The 24,129-nt window shown below is 35.0% G+C and overlaps 1 protein-coding gene across 1 annotated transcript in view; it reads right to left on the bottom strand.

Annotated features, from left to right (window-relative positions):
- The window catches only part of LOC106875233 (uncharacterized), a 201,723-nt gene that overhangs the window by 133,064 nt on the left and 44,530 nt on the right, over window positions 1-24,129 (bottom strand). Inside the window, exon 2 of the mRNA XM_089348486.1 lies at window positions 3,412-3,561. Within this exon, the coding sequence (XP_089204612.1) occupies window positions 3,412-3,561 (150 nt within the window). The remainder of the gene's footprint in view (window positions 1-3,411; window positions 3,562-24,129) is intronic.

Here is a 24,129-nt window from a genome sequence, read left to right as displayed (position 1 = left end):
TATCTCAGTTTTAGTGCGTTGAACAACTTGCAATCAGAGTTGTTATAGCTCTGTTAGTGTCGTTAAATACATCTGTGTTAATCTTTCTTGTTAGACAGCTCTATCCTTGTGCTGCTGCTGGGGAGCTCTCATCAACAATATAAAAATAAACTGCAGATCAAGGAATCATCAATATGGCCATCCATAATTCTTCATAATGATCCACCGAATTCAATATTGTGTAATTCGAAGCAGGCCATGTGTATGATTATAATGTATTTTATTAGCATCAAATAGTTGAAAGGCTAAGCCAACTCTAGCAGGATTAAATCTATGAGCTGTGAGACCTGAAACACAGCTTAGATCGGCATTTTAGCGATGATTAATTGTAACATGTTGGAACAGGTCACCAGAAGAAAGCCCCAGCTATTCAACTCTTTATCTGGATGTTTGATAAAGGTTCAGAAATTTCATTTTAATTGGTTTTCACTAATTTTTCAATGGTTACATCAAACTTGTTGGTTGACATATATAAATTAAAAAAACACAAAACAAAGCAAATTGCTGATTAAAATGAAGTGTAATAGTTGCAAGCAGAAGTTGAACTGTACACATTAATTTTAATTCTGATTTATGGTGTTGTGAATCAAAGACTCAGATTGCTTGGAAAATGGTCCTTGTGTGAAGACGAGGTGGATCTGATTTTTTATCTTCAGCTTTTAGTTGCTTCATTCATTAGACTGTGGTCATGCTGGGGCACTGCCTCGGAAAGTTTTGTCAAATAAATCAACAACAGTAACTATTTTCTTTTTTTTCTTTTTTGTAGTCTGATATTCATTTTATTGGTCTCTCTTGTCAAACTGCTAAGGCATGGGAATGTAAACAAACCAAAACTGGTTGTCGAGGCAGTGGTGGTGAAGGAGAAACATAAACACACTCCTCCTCCTCCTCCTCCTCCTCCTCCTCCTCCTCCTCCTCCTCCTCCTCCTCATCATCATCATCATCATCATCATCATCATCGTTGTCGTTGTTGTCGTCGTTGTCATCGTCGCCGCTGCCACCGCCGCCACCACCACCACCACCACCATCATCATCATCATCATCATCATTTAATGTCTGCTTTCAATGCTGGCATGGGTTGGGCAGTTTGACAGGGACTGGCAAGGCTGGAGGGCTGCAGCAGTCTTCAGTCATCTGTTTCTGGCATGGTCTCTATGGCTAGATGTCCTTACTAACACCAACCAAAGACTGTAAGGGGGGGGGGGGGGCTGCTTTCTATGTGGAGCCACCATTGATGTACTTTACATGACACTGGCATGGGTGACTTTTGTGTGACACCAACATGGGTGGTCTTTATGTGATTCCAACATGAGAGCTTTTTACATGGCACCATTGGGAAACTGTTGTGTATGTGTGTGTGTGTGTGTGTGTGTGTGTGTGTATGGATATATGCATGTATCTCATGGAGACAAAGTGGCTGAGTTCCTTTTGGGTGTCGGGCCTCATGAGGGCAATGAATGAGATTTTTGGCTTTATGTCATGCTTGAGAAGAGGACCCATCAAGCTGAGCAAAATCGCAATCATGGCAGGTAGAGGTGTCATGCAAATTAGTACCTATTGGCACGTAAAAGCATCCCAGTGACATGCAAATGCCACCAGTGCCAGTGGCATGTCAAAGCACCCATTAAACTCTTGGAGTGGTTGGCATTAGGAAGAGCATCCAGCTGTAGAAAACCATGCCAAATCAGACCGGAGCATGGTGCAGCCTTTCAGTGTGCCAGCCCAGTCAAACCGTCCAACCCATGCCAGCATGGACAACAGACGTTAAATGATGATGATGGTGATATATATATACAAGTTAACAGTATTTTACACAGTTCCTATGTCCAAAATTTCCTCACTAGGCATTGGTCAGTGCCAAGGATTATAGTAGAAGACACAAGCCTAAGTTGCTGCACATTGGGACTGAACCTGAAGCCATGTGATTGCAAAGTGAGTTTTCTAACCACACTACCATGCCAGTAGTTCTATGTAGTTTCCATTTTCTTTTATTCTTTTTTGTATTTTTTATATTTCAAAGCAAAACTATGTAAAACATAATAAACAAAGTAAATAAATAAAATTATAAAAAGAAATATTTTGAATTTAAAGTTTCGTTTTTGATTTTGTAATGAGTTTCCATAAATACCTGAACAATTCATTGAATATTTCTGATAAAAATATTTTTAAAATAATTCTCTAACTTCATTATTTATGTAAATCTACATTTCCGCAAGATGGATGTTTACGATTAATTCGTAAATTAGTGTTGGAAATTCTAAACAAATTATTTGTTGTGCCAATAAACAGAAGCCGAAATTCCCCTCACTACCTAGATGTACCATCCATGTATCACGCATGCCTCTACTATAATGGCTTCTTTTCTAAATGTGCTGTCAACATGCTTGGCAATAGCAGAAATCGGTTAGTAGCAGAATCGGTCAGCAGAAATCGGTCAGTAATTGGTCAGTAATGGAAGTTACTGAAATACTTTATAACTAACTTAAAGATTTAAAATGTTTGATAAGTATATGGCGTAGTGGTTAAGAGCGCGGGATACTAACCCCAAGATTCCAAGTTCGATTCCAGGCAGTGATCTGAACAATAATAATAATAATAACATTGAAAAATACCTTAGGAATGAGAACTCAGGTTTGAAATTTCCTCAAGACACTTGAAGAAGGCTGGAGGGTATATCAGCCGAAACGTTGTGTTAACAACAAACAAGATGAGGACAAATATACGTCAAATGTAAATAATGTAAATAATTCAAAGATTTTTCTTTTTAATTGTATCTAATGCTACTTAGTTTGTTCTGCTCAAAGAGGTCTGGGTTTTGCTTTAAAGATGATGATGAGGATGGCTAAAATCATTCTTGATTATACTAGTCATGTCAAGTTTGAAAAATCAAAGGCAAGGATGTCACTGACTTCTTCCACTTTAGTAGTAGTAGTAGTAAGAGGAGGAGGAAGAAGCGAAGGGGAAGAAGAGGAGTGGAGAGAGGGGTGAAGAAGAAAGAGGAGAAGGAGAAGTAGCAGGAAGGGAAAGAGCAGCATCAGTATATCCATAAAATGTATATTCTTTTTTACTCTAGGCAAAAGGCCCGAAATTTTGGGGAGGGAGGGGGCCAGTCAATTAGATTGACCCCAGTACGCAAATGGCACTTAATTTATCAATCCTGAAAGGATAAAAGGCAAAGTCGACCTCAGTGGAATTTGAACTCAGTACATAAAGACAGACAAAATGCTGCTAAGAATGTCACCTGGTGTGCTAATGTTTCTGCCAGCTCACCACTTTCATAAAATGCATATTAGTCTTCCTATGAATCCGATAAAATTAAAACAGCCATTTATAGACAATTTTGGTGAATATTTAAAGAATACAAACATTTACCTCATCCAAAAGTCTGGAACCATTTCCTTGCGATGCTTGGAAAGCATCAATAAGTTGGCAAAGGACTTCTCCCTTTGAAATATCTTCAACTGTAACCAGTTTCGAAAATTCTGTATTTTCAAGAACAGATGTGGCCCAATTGAGGTAAACCTGATAATGATAATAATAATAATGATAATAATAATAATAATAATAATAATAATAATAATAATAATAATAATAATAATAATGATGATGATCATGATCATGATAGTAATAATAATAGTAATGATAATGATGATGATGATGATGATGATGATGATGATAATGATAAATTGCTTTCTAATCGATGTCTCAATAACGACAGATGACAATGTGTCTCTAAAAGGAATGGAGACAATTTCAAAATACAAAAGTTTGGAAATAGAGGTAACTCGAATGTAGGTTCATTAGGTATGATAAAAAAATATTCAGACAAATACATAAGAAAAACACCAGGACTTACAGATGTGTATAACATACAGAAAATAGCACTACGAGGCACCGCACACATCCTACATAAAACGCTTTCAATACAGTAGCCATAAGAGCATCACAATAAACTACAGCCTATACCCAAGGCACAGACCTGCACTCAGTAGCGAAGTGAAAGCATATAATAAAAATAAGACTGAATAATAATGATGATGATGATGATGATGATAACAACAATAATAATGATAATGATAATAATAAATGCCCGGATGCAGTACCAGGCAATGGCTCTCATGGCTTCTGATCTTAATTGATTTGAAGTGATATCATGTACATTGTTTTGTCTTGGTATAAAAAATGACCTACAGCAAATATTCTGCTCAATACCACAGATTTGCTTGTCAGTTATTTGACCTTAACCAGTTGAGCATGTCCCTTGGTGGCTGACGATATGTGCATCTCTGATCACGAGCAGAAGTAGTGGGGGAGCATCATAGTCATGTGTTGAGAGGAGTTCTTTGGGGTTTGAATCATTCACCTTTGGAAACATGGGTGTTTCGTTCAACATCCTTAAACTAACCTTATTCAGTGACCTTTTGAGCGGGATGGGCTACTCGACCTGAAAAAGATTCTAACTGGGCCCAACCTGCAAGGTCATGCGCTGTTTATCTTGATACAAGATCATGTCGTGCACATATGGTTGTGATGCATGCGCCTGGTGTACCCTTATCAGACGAGTAGTCATGATGGGTATATTGGGCTTCGTATGTTTTATCCCAGTGTCACTTTGATGGCATGCACTGCTCTCTCACTCAATAATAATAATAATAATAATAATAATAATAATAATAATAATAATAATAATGATGATGATGATGATGATGATGATGATAATAATAAGAAGAATGGAGAAACTTTGAAAATACAAAGATTTGGGTCGCGAATGTGGAATCTAAAATCAGAAACAATTCCTGTCATAGTAGGTACATTACGTATGATTAAAAAATATTCAGATAAATACATAACAAAAACACCAGGACTTACAAATATATATAACATACAGAAAATTGCACTACTGGGCACTGCACACTTCCTGAGTAAAACACTTTCAATACAGTAACCATAAGAGCACCACAGCAAACAACAGCACATACCCAAGGCGCACAGAGCTGCGCTCGGTAGTGAAGTGAAAGCATGTGATAAAAATAAAACTACTGAACAATAATAATAATAATAATAATAACTACAGCAACAACAACAACAACTACTACTACTATTACTACTACTACAAAGTTGATGAGAAATACTGTTGTCTAATGCTGTTATCTCTTTTTTTGTGGGATGAAATATTATTGCTGCAATACGTATTGATTTAATGTACAGTCATACGACCAACAGTTCATACAGAATTGAAACAATAGAACAAAGAACAAAGAATAAAGAATAAAGAATTTTATCAAAATAAATTTCAAGAAAAAATAGTTTTCCACTTAGAATTAAGTCTTGAAAATAGAAAATATATTGAAACAACTTATTTCAGATGAAATGTAGATGAAATATTACAGAAGTCTGAAAGTTCACTGTAATTTAATAAAACGGACGGTGACAGGAGAGGAAACTGTGAATGTGAATGGAGGTAAATGGCTGGGGGGTTAGAAAGCTACAGGGTGCCAGGTTCAATCTCTCTTCACAGCACTTTGGACATGTGCTTTCTATCATAGTCCCACGTTGACGAATAACTTATCGTTTGTTTGTTTCAGTCATTAGACTGCGGCCATGCTGGGGCATTTCTTTGCAGAATTTTAGTTGAATGCATCGACTCCAATAGTTATTTTTTTAAAAGCCTGGTACTTATTCTATCATTCTTCTTTGCTGAACTGCTAAGTTATGGGATGTAAATACAACAGCATAAGTTGTCAGGCAGTAGTGGGGACAAGCACAGATACAAAGACATACACACACACACACACACACAAATCTATCTCTTTATCTATCTATCTATCTATAAATATATGTATGTGTGCGTCTGTGTGTGTGTGTGTGTGTGTGTGTGTGTGTGTGTGTGTATATGACAGGCTTCTTTTAGTTTCCATCTACCAAATCCACTCAGATGACTTTGCTCAGCCTGAGATTAAAGCAGAAAACATTTGCCCAAGGTGCCACACAGGGGGACTGAACTCAGAACCGTGTGGTTGGGAAGCAATAGAATTTGTTAGATGGAAACTGTGGAGAAGCCTGTCATGTAATTGATAAGTAAAACCCTTGCTGGGTATCAATAGTCTGATAGCAACGAGAAAAAAATGTGTGTTTTATTTGATGATCAATAAGGAATTTAAGAAGAGAATATGTGAGTGAAAGCTGGTAAGTTAGACATGAGTTTGTGATTTCATTTCCAGTATAAGACTGAAACTTAATTTTATCAACCCTGGAAGGATGAAAGACAAAGTTGATCTTAGCGTGATTTGAATTCAGCCCATAAAGAAGCACAAGAAATATTCTTTTCTACTCTAGGCACAAGGCCTGAAATTTTTGGGAGGGAGGGCAGTCGATTAGACAACCCCAGTATGCAACTGGTACTTAATTTATTGACTCTGAAAGGATGAAAGGCAAAGTCGACCTCGGTAGAATTTGAACCCAAAATAAGACAGACAAAGTACTGTTAAGCATTTCACCTGGTGTGCTAACAATTTTGCTTGCTCACAGACTTAGGCACAAGAAATATTGCCAAAGATTTTGTCCTACTCTCTAACAATTCTGCCTGTAAACCAAAATTATTAATATGTGATTTGGATACACACAGGCCTTGTGAAGATGATGTTAATAGGGTGAGAACTAATTGTCTGGTTGGCAATAACTTACATCAGAATATTATAAAAGTTCATAGTTATTACCAGCACTATAATGTGTCCATTGTCAACACCATTAACTTTTGCCGACTTCTTTCAAATATTAGTAATAATAATAGTAATAATAATAATAATAATAATAATAATAATAATAATAATAATAATAATAATTATAGGCTCATGGGAACTGCCCATATCCTACATAAAATACTGCTTATGTAATCTCAAACTTTTAAAACAAACTCATAATTGTCTTATGTTTTCTTAAACATTCTCTAGAACAATACTATGTACAAAACCAAATATATGGCACCCTAGGCATAACACCAACACGAACTTCTAACTTGTTGTCTCTTGACGTCTCTGGGTGAGACTTGGAGCCAACTTGTACAAATACAAAGCAAAAGTCAAACATATACTAATAATAATAATAATAATAATAATAATAATAATAATAATAATAATAAAACTAAAACTAGAACAGCAACAAATCATGATAAAATGATGGCAAGAAAAGCCTCTTCATGGCAAATACTGGGCTAAACTAAAAAAAAGAAATGGACAAAGCAGAACCGAAGCAATGGCTGAGAAGCTCAAGACTCAAAGCAGAGACTGAAGGATTTTTAATTGCAGCACCAGATCAAAGCCTCCCCAGCAAAAATTACCAAAAACATGGAAAGCGGACGTTAAACAATGATGATGATGATGATGATGTAATGAAAAGATATATGAGTATTTGCAGAATATGTGGAGATGGAGAAGGTACGATAAATCATATTGTCTCTGGCTGCCCAGTCCTGGCTAAGAAGGAATATATTCACAGACACGACAGAGCTGGGACCTATATACACTGGAAGCTATGCCAACACAATGGAATAACAACAGAAAAAAGATGGTATAGGCACACGCCAGAAAAGGTCACAGAAAATGAGAAACCAATTATACTTGAGGAGATGCCAATACACACAGATAGAGAAATTAAGGCCAATAGGCCAAATATAGTTGTCAAAGATCATGAAGAAAAAAATGCTTTCTAATCGATGTATCAATACCAGCAGATGACAACGCTTCCCTAAAAGAAATGGAGAAACTTTCAAAATACAGAAATCTGGAAATAGAGGTAACTCGAATGTGGAGTCTAAAACAGACACAATTCCTATCATAGTAAGCGCATTATTTATGATAAAGATATTCACACAAATACATAACCAAAACACCAGGACTAACAAATATATATATATACACACAGAAAATAGCTACTATGCACCGCACACATCCTACATAAAACACTTTCAATACAGTAAAAATAAGAGCATCACAACACATAACCATGGCTCCTCTGGCCCCTCTGCTGGTGGCACATAAAAAGCACCCACTACACTCTCGGAGTGGTTGGCGTTAGGAAGAGCATCCAGCTGTAGAAACACTGCCAGATCAGATTGGAGCCTGGTGCAGCCTCCTGGCTTCCTAGACCCCAGTTAAACCATCCAACCCATGCCAGCATGGAAAACGGACATTCAACGATGATGATGATGATGATGATGATGTACCTTATCACCACTTTGAAGGTATGAACTACTCCCTCACATAACAATAATAATAATAATAATAACAATAACTGTGCAAATGTGCTGTTTGCAACATAACCAACCAGATATCACTCTCCTGCAGAACAAGTCCAAAGAATGGCCATTCATGGGCACAACTCTGCCTGAAGACCAGAATATTGTAAAGACAGCAAATGAAAAAATTCCAAGACCAAGTATTCGAAGTGAAACACATCCATAGAGTTTCAAACGTAAGTGTGGCACTTATTGTTATTGGGGCACTTGGGACTGTCTTAAAGAGGACCATACTCTCACATCAAAAGCTGCAAACACAGTTGGAACAGCTCATGCGTTGAGTAGTGTTGTGTCTCTGAGGTGCAGAAAGGAGCTGAGACATGACATAGGTAACTCAGGGGAAGAGGGGTTAATAATGATGTGTGGATTGTTGTTGGAGTCTTGGGGACAGCATCAAAAGTATTGAGAGGAATATGAAGGAAATGGGAATAGAGAGCCCAGTAGAGATGTTGCTAAAAGTTTGGCTCCTTGGCATGGCCAGAATCTACAGAAAAGTATTAGTTGAAGAGAACACATTGCAGGGTATTATAGGCTGCAGGTAGCAAGTTCATTGCTCATGCAGAATTCCAGGAGTTCCAACAAAACTTGAATTGAGAGAATAATAATAACAATACTGACAATAATGTTAATTCTTTCTAATTTTGGCAAAGGTCAGCAATTTTCAGGGGAAGAGGACGTCATACAAATAGTGTCTTTCATTTCCAATATTCTGTAAAAACATGTCTGGCCATGGGGAAATATTACCTTATTTGGAAACAGGTGATGGTTGGCAACAGGAAGGGCATTTGGTTGCAGAAAACTTATCTCAATAAACTCTGTCTGACCAATGCAAGCAGGGAAATGTGGACGTTAAAAAAAAATGATGAAAGTGGGTAGCTTTGAAATGATCAGAATAATGGTATATTTCAATGTTTTAAACCTTTAGCATTTAGAAAGGCCATATCTGGCCCCAATGTTCTGGTTTATGCTCAAACTGGTCAGATAAGGCCTTCTACATGCACCCTACAATGTCTTTCTAAATGGAAGCAATCACATCAACAACATTCTGAAGCTATGAAATAAATGCGTAAATAATTTGAAACAATCTTCATTGTCATCATCATCATCATCATAATCATCATTTAATGTCCATTTTCCATGCTGGCATGGGTTGGACAGTTTGATAGGAGCTGGAAAGTGGGAGGGCTGTACCAGACTCCAGTTGTCTGTTTTGGCACGCTTTCTAAGGCTGGATGTCCTTCCTAACACCAACCACTTTACAGAGTGTGGACTGGGTGCTTTTCACATGGCACCAACACTTGTGTTTTTTACAAATTTGACAACAGAATAATATGAATGTTAAAGGGTTAATGAAATAAGAAAACATGAAAGTTAGGAATGTTTGCTACAGGAAATGAAAACATATAGCATTATGGAATGTAATTTTCACCAAAGATAAGCAACCACAGTTATTCTTTTCTCTTCATGTTACACATTCAGGATTAAGATATCAGACACAACTCACTCAAAGAAGATTAACAAAAAAGAAGTTAATAGTCAAGCAGGATATGAATTAACCTTCCAATAGTACAACATACCCCTTTGGCTATCAACTGCATATACTCAAGTTGATGTAATGCGTATAGCATTAAACAATCATTGATAGAAAAAGATATGGGACTGAGAGATGTGGTTTCATAAAGATAAAATTCTATAAGCTGTTACTGGGTGTTTTTTTGAAGGAAACTTCATGTAAATATGTCAAACGAAGAATTTATAACAGATTTCAAAAGACTAGGTTTTAATACAGATATGATAAATATAAAAGTGTATGGAGAATATAAATGGTTAATGCTGTCCAGAAGTCGAGCCAAAGAATTTTTCCAAATTGGATGAGTTGCCTTAAATAGTTTGTATTTATACAGACAAAATGGTCATTAGCCACAACAGGACCAGCTGTAATCATCATAAAAAAACATTAGTGATATCAAAGAACTTTGCATATATGCACCATAAGTTTGGTATTTGTATAATGGGAAGTTTGAATTCATTAAGTGCCTACAGAGACATTGTGGAGACTGTTTCTTGTTAGTATTATTTTTATTTTGTATATTCTCTCCACTCAATATTGGTTACCATGTGTACCTTCGTTAGTATTTCCTACTTCTATATATATGATTATACATACATACATACATACATACATACATACATATGTACATACATACATATATATGTACATATGTACATTCATACATATATATATGTGTATAAATATATATATATTTATACACACACACACACAAACATACACTATATTTGTATATGTGTATGTGTGTGTATATATGTATATATATATATATATATATATATATATATATATATATATATATATATATATATATATATATGTATGTACCCGTACACATATATACAAATATATATTATCACCATCATCATCATCATTTAACGTCCGTTGTCCATACTGGCATGGGTTGGACAGTTTGACCGGGAATGATAAGCTGGAAGGCTGCACCAGACTCCAGTCTAATTTGGTATAGCTTTCTATGGCTGGATGCCCTTCCTAACACCAACCACTCTGAGAGTGTAATGGGTGCTTTTACATTCCACTGGCACAGGTGCCATTTGCATGACACCAGTATCTGCCATGACTGCAATTTTGCTTGCCTTAATGGGTCTTCTTCTCAGGCATGACATAATGCCAAAGGTCTTGGTCATTGCCTTCATGTGACCCAACACCCGAAACATATATAATATATATATTTATATATATGTTTATATAATAAATACACACACTCACATGCACACATGTATATGTACGTATAGTGAGGCCTAATGTTCGAAGGTTGTGCTTCACCACCTCATCCCAGGTCTTCCTGGGTCTCCCACTTCCACAGGTACTCTCAACCACTAGGGTGTGGCACTTTTTCACACAGCTATCTTCATCCATTCTTGCCAAATGACCATACCAGTGCAATCGTCTTTCTTGCATACCACAACTGATGCTTCTTAGGTCCGACTTTTCTCTCAAGGTACTTACACTCTGTCGAGTATGCACACTGACATTACACATCCATTGGGGCATACTGTCTTCATTCCTTGCGAGCTTATGCATGTCCTCAGCAGTCACAGCCCATGTTTCACTGCCATGTAGCATGGCTGTTTGTACACGTGTCATACAGTCTACCTTTTACTCTGAGCAAGAGGTCCTTTGTCACCAGCAGAGGTAAGAGCTCTCTGAACTTTGTCCAGGCTATTCTTATTCTAGCAGCTACACTTTCAGCACACTCTCCCCCTTTACTAACTTGATCAACTAGGTAATGAAAGCTATCAACTACTTCTAGTTTTTCTCCCTGGAATGTGGCAGAAGTTGTTCTCTGCACATTTTCAGTGTTTTATTGCTCCTGAGCATCTGCCATATTCAAAAACTATCTTGCTAGTTAGCCTTCCTTTGATATTGCTGCACCTCTTATGTGTCCATAGCTTACACTGGGTACACACACACACACACACACATATATATATATATATATATATATATATATATATATATATATATATATATATATACACATATAAATATAAACATATATGTACCTTCGATCGTAGGGCAACATGCCATGCTTGAGGAGACCTATTGAGTCAAGTACATCAACATCGACATCAATATTAAAATCGAATCAACTGGAAATTGAAGTTGTGAGCCCCATGCTGGTGGCCCACAAAAAGCACCATCTGACTGTGGTCGATGCCAGCTCCTCTGGCCCCTGTACCAGTGACATGTAAAAAGCAGCCCTATACTCTTGAAGTGGTTGGCATTAGGAAGGGCATCCAGCTGTAGAAACACTGCCAGATCAGATTGGAGACTGGTGCAGCCTCCAGGCTTCCCTGACCCCAATCAAACCGTCCAACCCATGCCAGCATGGAAAACGGATGTTGAACGATGATGATGATGATGATGATGATATATGTATATATACATGTACATGTTATATAAACACACATACACATGTACCTCTCTTTCTCTCTCTCTCTCTCTCTACTCATACCAGTGTGGAAGATGGATGTTACATGATGTTGAAGATATTTATATCGTCGTCGTCGTTTAACATCCACTTTCCATGCTAGCATGGGTTGGACGATTTGACTGAGGACTGGTGAAACCAGATGGCTACACCAGGCTCCAATCTGATTTGGCAGAGTTTCTACAGCTGGATGCCCTTCCTAACGCCAACCACTCAGAGAGTGTAGTGGGTGCTTTTACGTGTCACCCACACGAAGGCCAGTCAGGCGGTACATACATACATAATACATACATACACACATACATATATACATACATATATACATACATACATACATACATACATACATACATACATGTGTGCACACATACATGCATACACATACATTCACATACATAATCTCCATGCACACCAGGTCAGTGTGTGTTTAGTGTATAAGAATGTAAAACATATCTACATTAGAACACTTCTAAACATACATCTGTGTGTATATGATTTCTTTGTATTATATGCCTCTTAATACATATATTTATTATACATGTGCATACACACACATATATATATTTACATATATACATATATATATATATATATATATATATATATATATATAAGGTTATGAAGGGTATTAGTTTCGACCAAACCCAAAGATACAGGTAATACCGAGTAAGTGCTGTATACCGACTAGTTTTGCCCCTTTCGTTGTATAAACATGAGTGGGGAATATAACATAGGTCGTGTATTAGCGTGTGCATGTATAAAGAGAGAAAAGGATAAAGAGAACAATGGCAAAGTTAGAAATATATTTTATGGATAAAGTCTAACAGCTGTTTCAGAGAAAATCCAATGTATCCCTTCATTGGAGACGGTAATAGTAGAGGAATGAATTATTATATCTGTAAGAGGAGAGTTGTAGTAAGACGTGAGAGCGATGTGCTGAAAAAAGAACAAAGAAGAAACAGTACTTGTAGTGGAGCTTCATTCCGGCAGTAAACACCCGTGTAAATAATCTTTGTGGGTATTTTCCGGGGATGATTATATATATATATATATATAGATCTCTCTCTCTCTCTCTCTCTCTCTCTCTCTCTCTCTCTCTATATATATATATATATATATATATATATATATATATATATATATATATATAAGACATTGTTCACTGATAATTTTTCTTATCATGTCTGTAATAGATTTGTGACTATTTGGTGGTACAGAAGAATTATTTTACTTCAATTGTTTAGCGATATAGGTACTCATGTAGTGCCCTTGTCTATATATGTACATATCTAATACTGTACGTATATATTTTATTAATTTGCCTGTACGGCTGATAATTCACTTGCCACTCGTGACAGCATTTTAATAATACCATCCCTATATTTATTTATATCTATCTATGTATATATATATAGATATGCAGGGCAGGGAATCATCAATTAGTAATAAAATTAATAATTAACAATTCTGCCGGGTAGCTCAGTATGAAAAAACCGAATGAAGGTTTTTACCGTATGTATATATATATATATACATATATTTATATATATGTGTGTGTGTATGCATGTGTATATACTATGTATTATATATGTGCTTTATGCCACTTAATAAACACGTATTGTGGGCGGGTGTTGAATCAGACCAAACCAGACCTGACTCCATAAAATTTTCTTCCCTCCTTGCCATAAATATTATCGACATTCATAGTATTTTCGCTCTCCTTCCGTTTGTTTTACCATTTTACTCCGTACGCTCAAATTAAAGAACAAAAGGAATTACTAATGACTTCAATAAGTCGCGAAATTTCTGCCAGTCTTTTAATTTTCTTGTTTTTTTTTTTTTTGCTATATATGCATAATACGCATTGCTAGTCTCCAATATATACATGTGTATGTGAGTGTTTTACCATATGAACACACACACACTCACATATATATGTATATACATACATATTATATATATATATATATATATATATATATATATATATATATAGATAGATAGATAGATAGATAGATAGATAGATAGATAGATAGATATAGATATAGATAGATATAGATATAGATATATATGTATGTATTATGTATTATGTATATACACATACACACACACTATATTTGAATATATATATATATATATATATATATATATATATATAGATAGATAGATAAATAGATAGATATAGATATATATGTATGTATTATGTATTATATATATATATATATATATATATGCATGTATATACACATACACACACCATATTTGCTTATATATATATATATATATATATACACACATATATATATATGCATACTGCATAATAAAATGATAGCACATGTCATTAATATAAGTTATCTTTATTTGAGGTTTTATGAGGTAAAACTTGAATTTCTATTACGATAACCTTCTTTGTGATAACTAACAATTAAAAGCTTGATTTTTAGAAATAACTTCAAAAATAAAGAAGAAAGAAATTCAAAATTTCCATAAAGTAATGTGTGACAATATTCTGATAGATTAATCAATTCTTTTTTTTTTTTTTCTTTTTTTTTTCCTAAATTAAAATTCTACTTTGAAACATTAAATACAGACACTATTGTTATTTAATTGCGTGTATGATTGCTCTGCTGTCGAAGCACTTGACTAAGTCTTTTATCTATATTTCATATCATTGTTTTGAACCTAGCTCTGATTCATGTTATAGCCTTTTCTATTGAACCTTTGAAGCTACTAATAAAATTGTTTTTCCTCTTTATACACAATCTTTCATTAATTTGGTCGAAGCTGCTTAATGGATTAGGGTCCAGTTAGCTTGCTACCCAGTCTTTCAGTTCCAGCCTTTTGGTGTCTTTACCAAACTTTCCTTTCTTTCTTTGAATATATTCAGGGGTTTCTTGTCAAATAAAAGTTAATAAAAGTGGAAGGGTATCCTGGCGTTAGGAAGGGCATCCAGCTGTAGAAACTCTGTCAAATCAGATTGGAGTCTGGTGCAGCTATCTGGTTCGCCAGTCCTCAGTCAAATCGTCCAACCCATGCTAGCATGGAAGCGGGACGTTAAACGATGATGATGCTGATGATGATGATGATGTTAACCCTTCTGTTACCATATTTCTGGTGAAATGCACTGCTTTTGTTTCAGTTAATTTCGAAATTAATGAAGAACTTAGTAAAATAAAAACTGTCATTATTAACCTGATGTAAGGCAGCAAGCTGCTAGAATCATTAGCATGCCGGGCGAAATGCATAGCAGTATTTCGTCTGCCACTATGTTCTGAGTTCAAATTCTATTGAAGTCGAACTTGCCTTTGATCCTTTTGGGGTTCGACAAATTAAGTACCAGTGAAACACAGGGGTCAATGCAATCAACTAGTCTCCTCCCACCAAATTTCAGGTCTTGTGCCTTTAGTAGAAAGGGTTATTAACCTGATGTTAAGGTGGTGAGCTGGCAGAATCGTTAACTCATTGGACAAAATGCTCAGCAGTATTCCGTCCATCTGTACATTCTCAGTTCAAATTCTGCTGAGGTTAAACACTGGGGTTGATGTTAATTGACTGACCCACTCCTCTAAAATTGCTGACCTTGAGCCAAAATTTAAAATCCTTATTGGATTTATTTATATATATTTATATATGTGCCCATGGCATGTGTAAGGACTTTCGAGCGAGATCGTTGCCAGTGCCCCTGGACTGGCTCTTGTGTGGGTGGCACATAGAATACACCATTTTGAGCATGGCCATTGCCAGTACCGCCTGACTGGCCTTCGTGCTGGTGGCACATAAAAGCACCCACGACATTCTCGGAGTGGTTGGCATTAGGAAGGGCATCCAGCTGTAGAAACTCTGCCAAATCAGATTGGAGCCTGGTGTAGCCATCTGGTTTCACCAGTCCTTAGTCAAATCGTCCAACCCATGCTAGCATGGAAAGCGGACGTTAAACGACGATGATGCTGCTGCTGCTGCTGATGATGATGGGCTTCTTTCAGTTTCCGTCTACCAAATCCACTCACAAGGCTTTAGTCAGCCTGAGGCTATAGTAGAAGACACTTGCCCAAGGTGCCATGCTGTGGGACTGAACCCAGAACCATGTGGTTGGTAAGCAAGCTACTTACCACACAGCCACTCCTGCACCTCTATTCAATTACAAGACTTAGGTCAGCCCAGAGCTGACCAATGGTAGAATATACGTCCCCAAGGTGTCATGCAGTGGGATTCAATCCAAAGACATTTGGAAAGGAAACGAGGTTCTTAACCACAAAGCCGTGTCTGTGCCCATGTATATATATGTGTGTTTGTGTGCATGTATACATATCTTTTAGCTTTTACTTGTTTCAGTCATTAGACTGCGGCCATGCTGGGGCTCCAACTAAAAATTCTAGCCAAATGAATTGACCCCCCCCCCCCACCCAGTTCTTTTTTACTTTTCTGAACCCGGTGCTTAATTTATTGGTCACTTTTTGCCAAACTGCTAAGTTAGTGGGAAATAACCACACCAACACCAGTTATCAGTGGTGGAGGATGAACACCGATAGAAACACTCACACAGACACACACACATACACACACACATACATACATACATATATATATATAAGGTGTGTTATGAGCATTTATAGCACACGTATCCTATATAAACTCGACAAACAATTGAAGATAGAGAAGAGGTGTTATAAGTTTATAAAATGTTCATCCATACATACGATTGTTTTGAGCGGCAATATTAATGTGCAAAAAACATGGTAAAAATTAGAAATTAATTTAATTATAATTAAATTAATTACATATCTCTGTTCTCCTCAGTGTGAAAGAAGAATACATCAAAAAGAATATATAAGAAGATTATTATAGTGTTAGAGAAGACAAGATGGAGTGAGTGTCATATAACATATTCAGATATTTGTAATATGATTATGAAAGATGAAAGATAAAAACATGAGTAGGTAGTGTTGAGTCTAGATGTGTAAAAACTATAACTGATGCGGTTAATGGATATTTGGAAATATAAGTGAAAAATGTTTAAGAAACATTCTCTTTATATTAAGATAAGTAATTTAGCGATATACATTCCATATAAAGCATTTATCATAAGAAGTAATATATATATATATATATATATATATATATATATATATATATATATATATATATATATATATACAGATATTTTTTTCACGTCTGGCCTACAGCCCTCCTTGTTTATTTTCACTGTTTCATTTTCCTGTCGTGTTTTCTGTTTGCCCCGTAATTCCTCCGCATTACAAATTTAATTTAATTTGTTTCCACGGGAAGAACTATTCTAACCATGCGTCCTGCCCTAATTCTTCGAAACACTTAGTTTAGAATATGGGCAGCTGATGAAAGAAATATTCTCTATGTGGCGCGTTTGTTTTCTGTGCTCTGTTTATGTTCTGTTTTTCATCTTGTGCACATTTTGTTCTGACATCCTGTGCCCAGATATGCATCTATATATACATGTAGATGTAGGTATGTACATACATGTATGTATATATGCATATACTCACATATATGTATTATATATATATATATATATATATATGCATATATACATATGGGAGAATGTACGAAAAAAAAAACAACAGACGAAGACCGGTGATGTAAACAACAAAAGGATGTATTAGTTTGACACTCAGGAATACAGAAAGTCTTTAACGTTTCGAGCTACGCGCTTCAACAGAAAGAATACAGAGAAAACCAGGAGATAAGCACGGAGAAAAAAAATTGAATGGTGTTTGGTCTACGATCTATCATGGCTTCTCTGTATATATGGCTCATGTGTATATATATAAATAAATAAGCATCCAATGGGACAGCATTGCTATATCTAAATTTATATATGATTTGACAGTTATGAGTGGTATACAATGAAAATAATGAAAATAAATTATGGTGTATATTAAAAAGAAATTGTTTTAAAAAATTCCTAGAATAAGAAATACAAATAGTTAGTGTGATTTTATATATAAGTTTCTTGAAATTCAAACGACAAAAAAAATTAGGCTTGTGAGGGACTAATTATTAGGTTAATATAATGAGGAAAAAATATTTATTTATCTAAGAGGAAGGACTAAAAAGGGCGAATAGTTGTTAATATTACAGAATTGAGAAAGAAAATACTTGAGATGGTTGAAATTATTGGAAAAAAAAACAAAAAAACATGTAAGGTGATAAAAGAGTTTTTTGTTGTTTTGAGAGATTGAATAAGGTAACAGTGTAGGGGAGATAAGGCTAAGATAAATTCATAAGAAAGATTTTTTGAAGAAATACACGTTTCTATAGTAGTGAAAGGGAATGTAAGAAAAAACATTTTTATTATTATGGAGTGAAAGGTACGAAAAAATAAGTATAATAAAGATATGAGAAGTAATTCATATATATAAATCTCCAATATAAGAGAAGAATATCATTTCAAAGTATGTATATATATATTTTATGTATACTGGTACATTTAAAAGGAACAGAAACTATGAAACAAGATAAAAGGATATGTGCATATATGCATATATATATATATATATATATATATATATATACATGTGTGCATATGCAGATATATACACACATATGTACATCCATATACCTTTGTATAATAGTATGTATAATATATGACATACGCATATGTATAAAGTTTATAAGTTTTAAAAGTAAAATATAGAATATAATGTATTAATTATATTAATTGGTGTAAATATAAAATTGAAAAAATGTTACAAGCAGTAATAATAATTATTATGATAGATGAATAAAAATAATATTGATTCTAATAAAGAGAAAAAAGTGGAAATACTATAAATCTATTTATATGCAAAACCATAAAGATAAATAAACTATATCTATGAGAGTTTCTGCATTTTGTGGAAGTGATTGTTGTGCCTTTAGAATGACTGTAAGTATATGCGTATATAATTTGTAAGATTTTGGTTAATATAGGTAGGTTTGTAAGAAACACAAAATAATTTTTTTTAAATTTAAGAAATAAAAATTGGAATAGTTAAGAGAAGCAGTTTTTTAAAAATATATATATATATATTATACAAATGGAATAAGTTATGCATAAGAAAAAAAGGAAAGAGGGGAAAAGGATAATAAAAAAGGATAGAAGGGCAAAATAGTCACCGAAAAAGTATTAAAAGATATTTGCATATATCAATAGTAAAAAGTAAAAAGTAAGAAGTATCATAAATATTGGCAATAGTTAATTATGATGATGATGATAATAATAATAATAATAATAATAATAATAATAATAATAATAATAATAATAATAATAATAATAATAATAATAATAATGATGATGATGATGATGATGATGATGATGATGATGATGATGATAATAATAGAGAATAGGAAGCCGAACATAGTGTTAATTGAGAAAGAAAGTAAACGATGCTGGATCATAGATATAGCATGCCCAGCTGAGAACAAGGTATGCGATAAGGAAGAAAGAAAAGTCGAGAGATACGACAGGTTAGCTTGGGAGGTTAAGCGATTGTGGTCGATGAAAAAAGGTAGCAATGGTACCAATAATTGTCGGAGATCTGGGAACAGTGAGAAAAATCTCGAGAAGTATGTGGAACAAATAGGGGCTGCAATAAGGGTGGAGCATTTGCAGAAAACAGCACAGCTTGGAACCGCTCCAATACTCCAGAAGGTGCTCGAAAAATAAGAGGTGTTACCTTAGTTCACTGGTAGTGAACAGCTGACACTGTAGTACATCTCCAGCATTAGAAGCTGTGCAAGGGCAATAATAATAATAATAATAATAATAATAATAATAATAATAATAATAATAATAATAATAGTAATTATAATAGTAATTATAATAGTAATATTTAGAATAGGTAAGAGAGGTGTAACTAAGTGCATATTGTGAAAAAAATAGATTACATACAAATAATGTTTATGTGTGTATATTATGTAATGGTCCAAACATTGTCTATAAAAATATATATCGAGAAAGAGGGGGAGGTATATGAATATTTGGTATAGGTTTTATATTAATAAAATGAGGTTCATACAAAATATGGGCAGGGATGGTAGAATAACATATGAATATCGAAGTAGTGTAAGATAATTAAATTAGAATATTATAGAATAGAAGTTATATGTAGGTAGTAATAATGTAGGGAGAGGTATGACGAAAGTAGTTATGGTTGTAGGGTGGAAAGATTATTTAAGATTAATAAAAAGGAATTTTGATATATGTATGCAAGAAAAAACTTTTTCATCTCTAGAATTTACAAGAGAACCATTCATTTTCATTGAAGGGCATCCAGCTGTAGAAACTCTGCCAAATTAGATTAGAGCCTGGTGTTGCCATCCGGTTTCAGCAATCCTCAGTCAAATCGTCCAACCCATGCTAGCATGGAAAGCGGACGTTAAACGATGATGAATGATGATGGCAGAGTTCTTTTGTTTCCATGTAACCATGTAACAACCTTTGGTTTTGGAACTTTGGTTGACATAATCATGAAGGAGAAGACACTTTCTCAAAGGTGCTTGGCATTAGAATCAAATTTGGTGGCACATGGCTGCAAAATGATTTCCTTAACCATGGTGTCACATCTGTACCCCTGTATTTATAAAGCACTTTTTTTGATTGCCCCATTTCTCGCCATAACTCCAATATTTGTAGCATTAACATTACTGGAATTTGCAATTACCTGAAGAAACTTCTCTTTTAATCGTAAGAATTATCATTTGTTCTATCAACACAGAATAACCTTGAAGCAACGCTAAATCCAGAAAGTTCTTCATTTCCCTGGTATTTTCTTTGAAACCAAAAGCTGATTCTTTTAATACCTGTCTGTTAGTTTTTGTTTGCCTTTCAGCACCAGACTTTTAAAATATTTTCAAGAATTCAACTGTTTCCTCCACATTAGGAAACCTTAGTAAATGGCACTGACAGTGTCTGATTTTTGAATATAAATTACTTATGTAAGAGGGAAGGAGTCTTTGATTAATTTTGGTTGTTTCTTGGAATTTATGAGAGATTTTGATGTGGCTGTTAGCAGTTGTTACCATGGCTTCCTTCGTGTATCTCTATGTGTGAGTCTAGTTGTATGTCTGTGTGTGAAAAACTGTGTGTGACAGTCCAATCTATGTATGTGTCTGTGTGCGCATATATATAAATATATATGTGTGTGTGTGTGTGTGTGTGTGTGTGTGTGTGTATGAATGATGAACTCTGTTGAATAGGAATTCAGGTAGTTAGATAGATAGATAGAGAGAGAGAGAAAGTGACGGAGAGGAAGAGAGAGAGAAATAGACAGAGAGAGAAAGAAAATTATATATATATATATATATATATATATATATATATATATATATATATATATATATATACATACATACATATATGTATATGTAGATATATATATATATATATATATATATATATATATATAGAGAGAGAGAGAGAGAGAGAGAGAGAGAGACAGACAGAGACAGAGAGGGACAGAGACAGAGAGATAGAGAGAGAGAAACAGAGAGAGAGAAAGTGAAGGAGAGGAAGGAAGATATATATATATATATATATATATATATATATATATATATATATATATATATATGAGAGAGAGAGAGAGAGAGAGAGAGAGAGAGAGAGGGGGAGAGAGAGAAAGAGAAAGAGAGAGAATTAGGAATGATGTGATATCCATAATAGAATCATTGGTATTGATATTAATTCCTGCTTCTGACTCTTTCACTCCCTTGTGCCAGCCTAAATGCATTTGGAAAGCCAGGTATGACACTAAAACCAAATTCTACAGCCTTCATTAGTCATTAATGAATATAATAATTGATGAGACATAAAGTAATTTTATTAATTTAGCCTGCAAATCCACGGGTTAAATGCATATCTCTATTATCATCATTTCTCACTCTCTTTCCTTTCACCTCTCTTTCTCTTTTTTCCTCTCTAACTGCTTATCTATCTCCCTAACTCTCTCTCTCTCTCTCTCTCTCTCTCTCTCTCTCTCTCTCTATCTATCTATCTATCTATCTATTTATCTATCTATTTATCTAGCTAGCTATCTATCTACCTCTCTCTCTCTCTTTATCTATTATTCTGTCTGTCTATCTTCCTCTTTGTACTCTCCATGTCTGTCACCCCCCACCCCCCCCAATATGCTGTATCCATCAAGAGCTGTTGACTTTCTGCATTCATAAGTTCTGAGGCTAATGGTTTGTCTGGTGTCACACTGCAACAGACACAGATTCATTTCTAACTGAGTTGACAGGGAAAATGTGAAATGAAGAACCTTACCCAAGGACACAATGCACTGACCAGTGCCAGAAGACATATTTAATATGTCTTCAACAACACAGAGCCACTGGACTTTATGTCGTCAAGAAATGACCACACTGTCACCATTTCACATTTTGTGGCCAACCTCAGTAATGGCTGAAAGAGTACAATCACAAATAGAAGTGGCCGAGATAAGGGTTCACTGATGTATCTCTGAAGGGACATTACATGACAGGCTGTATTGCACAGTAATCAGAGGCCTCCTTGGGTCAAGTCACTACAAGCATATGGCGTAGTGGGTAAGAGCGCGGGCTACTAACCCCAAGATTCCGAGTTCGATTCCAGGTAGTGACCTGAATAATAATAATATTAATAATAATAATAATAATAATAATAATAATAATAATAATAATGATGATGACGTCAAAAAAAGTCACTATTTCTCTGCACTAAGGGGTGTCATGGATCTAAGAATATTGATATTTGATTAGAATGTCAGAGGAAAGAATCACAAGATGGAACCTTCAAGCCAAACCAACCAAGAAGAAACTAAAGATACACACACACACACACACACACACACACAATGGGCTTCTTTCAGTTTCCATCTACCAAATCCACTCACAAAGCTGTGGTTGACCTGAGGCTATAGTAGAAGACACTTGCCCAAGATGTCACGCAGTGGGACTGAACCCAGAACCATGTGGCTGGGAAACAAGCTTCCTACCATACAGCCGTGCTTGCACCAAAACATATATATATACATATACAAATATATGTATATGTATGAGAGGTTTTGATATCCAGAAGACCCAAAAGGCAGGTAAGGCTATGTAAGTGCTACAAAAGGACCGTAGTTAGACTCCCGGTTTGATAACAGTATGAGTGAGGAGTTTAATGTGGGTCATGTGTGAGCATGTATATGTTAAATAAAATGAGACAACAAAGCCAAGGAAGTGTGAAATTTCTAGGACATTTATAGAGAGAAAAGTAGTCTTACAGCTGTTTCAGGGATATGAGGGATATTCCTTCATCAGAGATGATATGAGAGAGTTAACTAGATGGAAATAGAGGGAAAATAAACTCTACTGTTTCCCTCTATTTAACTTGCACATATCATCTCTGATGAAGGAATACCCCTCACATCCCTGAAACAGTTGTAAGACTACTTTTCTCTTTATAAATGTCCTAGAAATTTTTCACTGCCTTGGTTTTGCTGTCTCATTTTATTTAACATATATATATGTATGTATGTATAAAGGGAGAGTGAGAGAAAGAAAGAGAGAACAAGCGAAAGACATGACATGTGTGTATAAATATGTTTATATGTGTAAGTATTAATTAGTTACAGGATTCAATAGAATCTAGGCACATCAATTGTCAGGATGCCAAAAATGGCCAGGTACAATAACAGGTACTTATGTATCTACAGTGTCCTACAAACACTTGATACCTTCGGTGCTGTTTTACCTATATGTATCTGTATAGACCTCACCATTGTTGCCTCC

This window comes from Octopus bimaculoides, chromosome 3 (assembly GCF_046866305.1).
Source record: "Octopus bimaculoides isolate indiv1 chromosome 3, ASM4686630v1, whole genome shotgun sequence".
Lineage (NCBI taxonomy): Eukaryota > Metazoa > Mollusca > Cephalopoda > Octopoda > Octopodidae > Octopus > Octopus bimaculoides.
The sequence above is the reverse complement of the archived record's forward strand: the minus strand, read 5'-3'. Positions and strand labels throughout refer to the sequence as shown.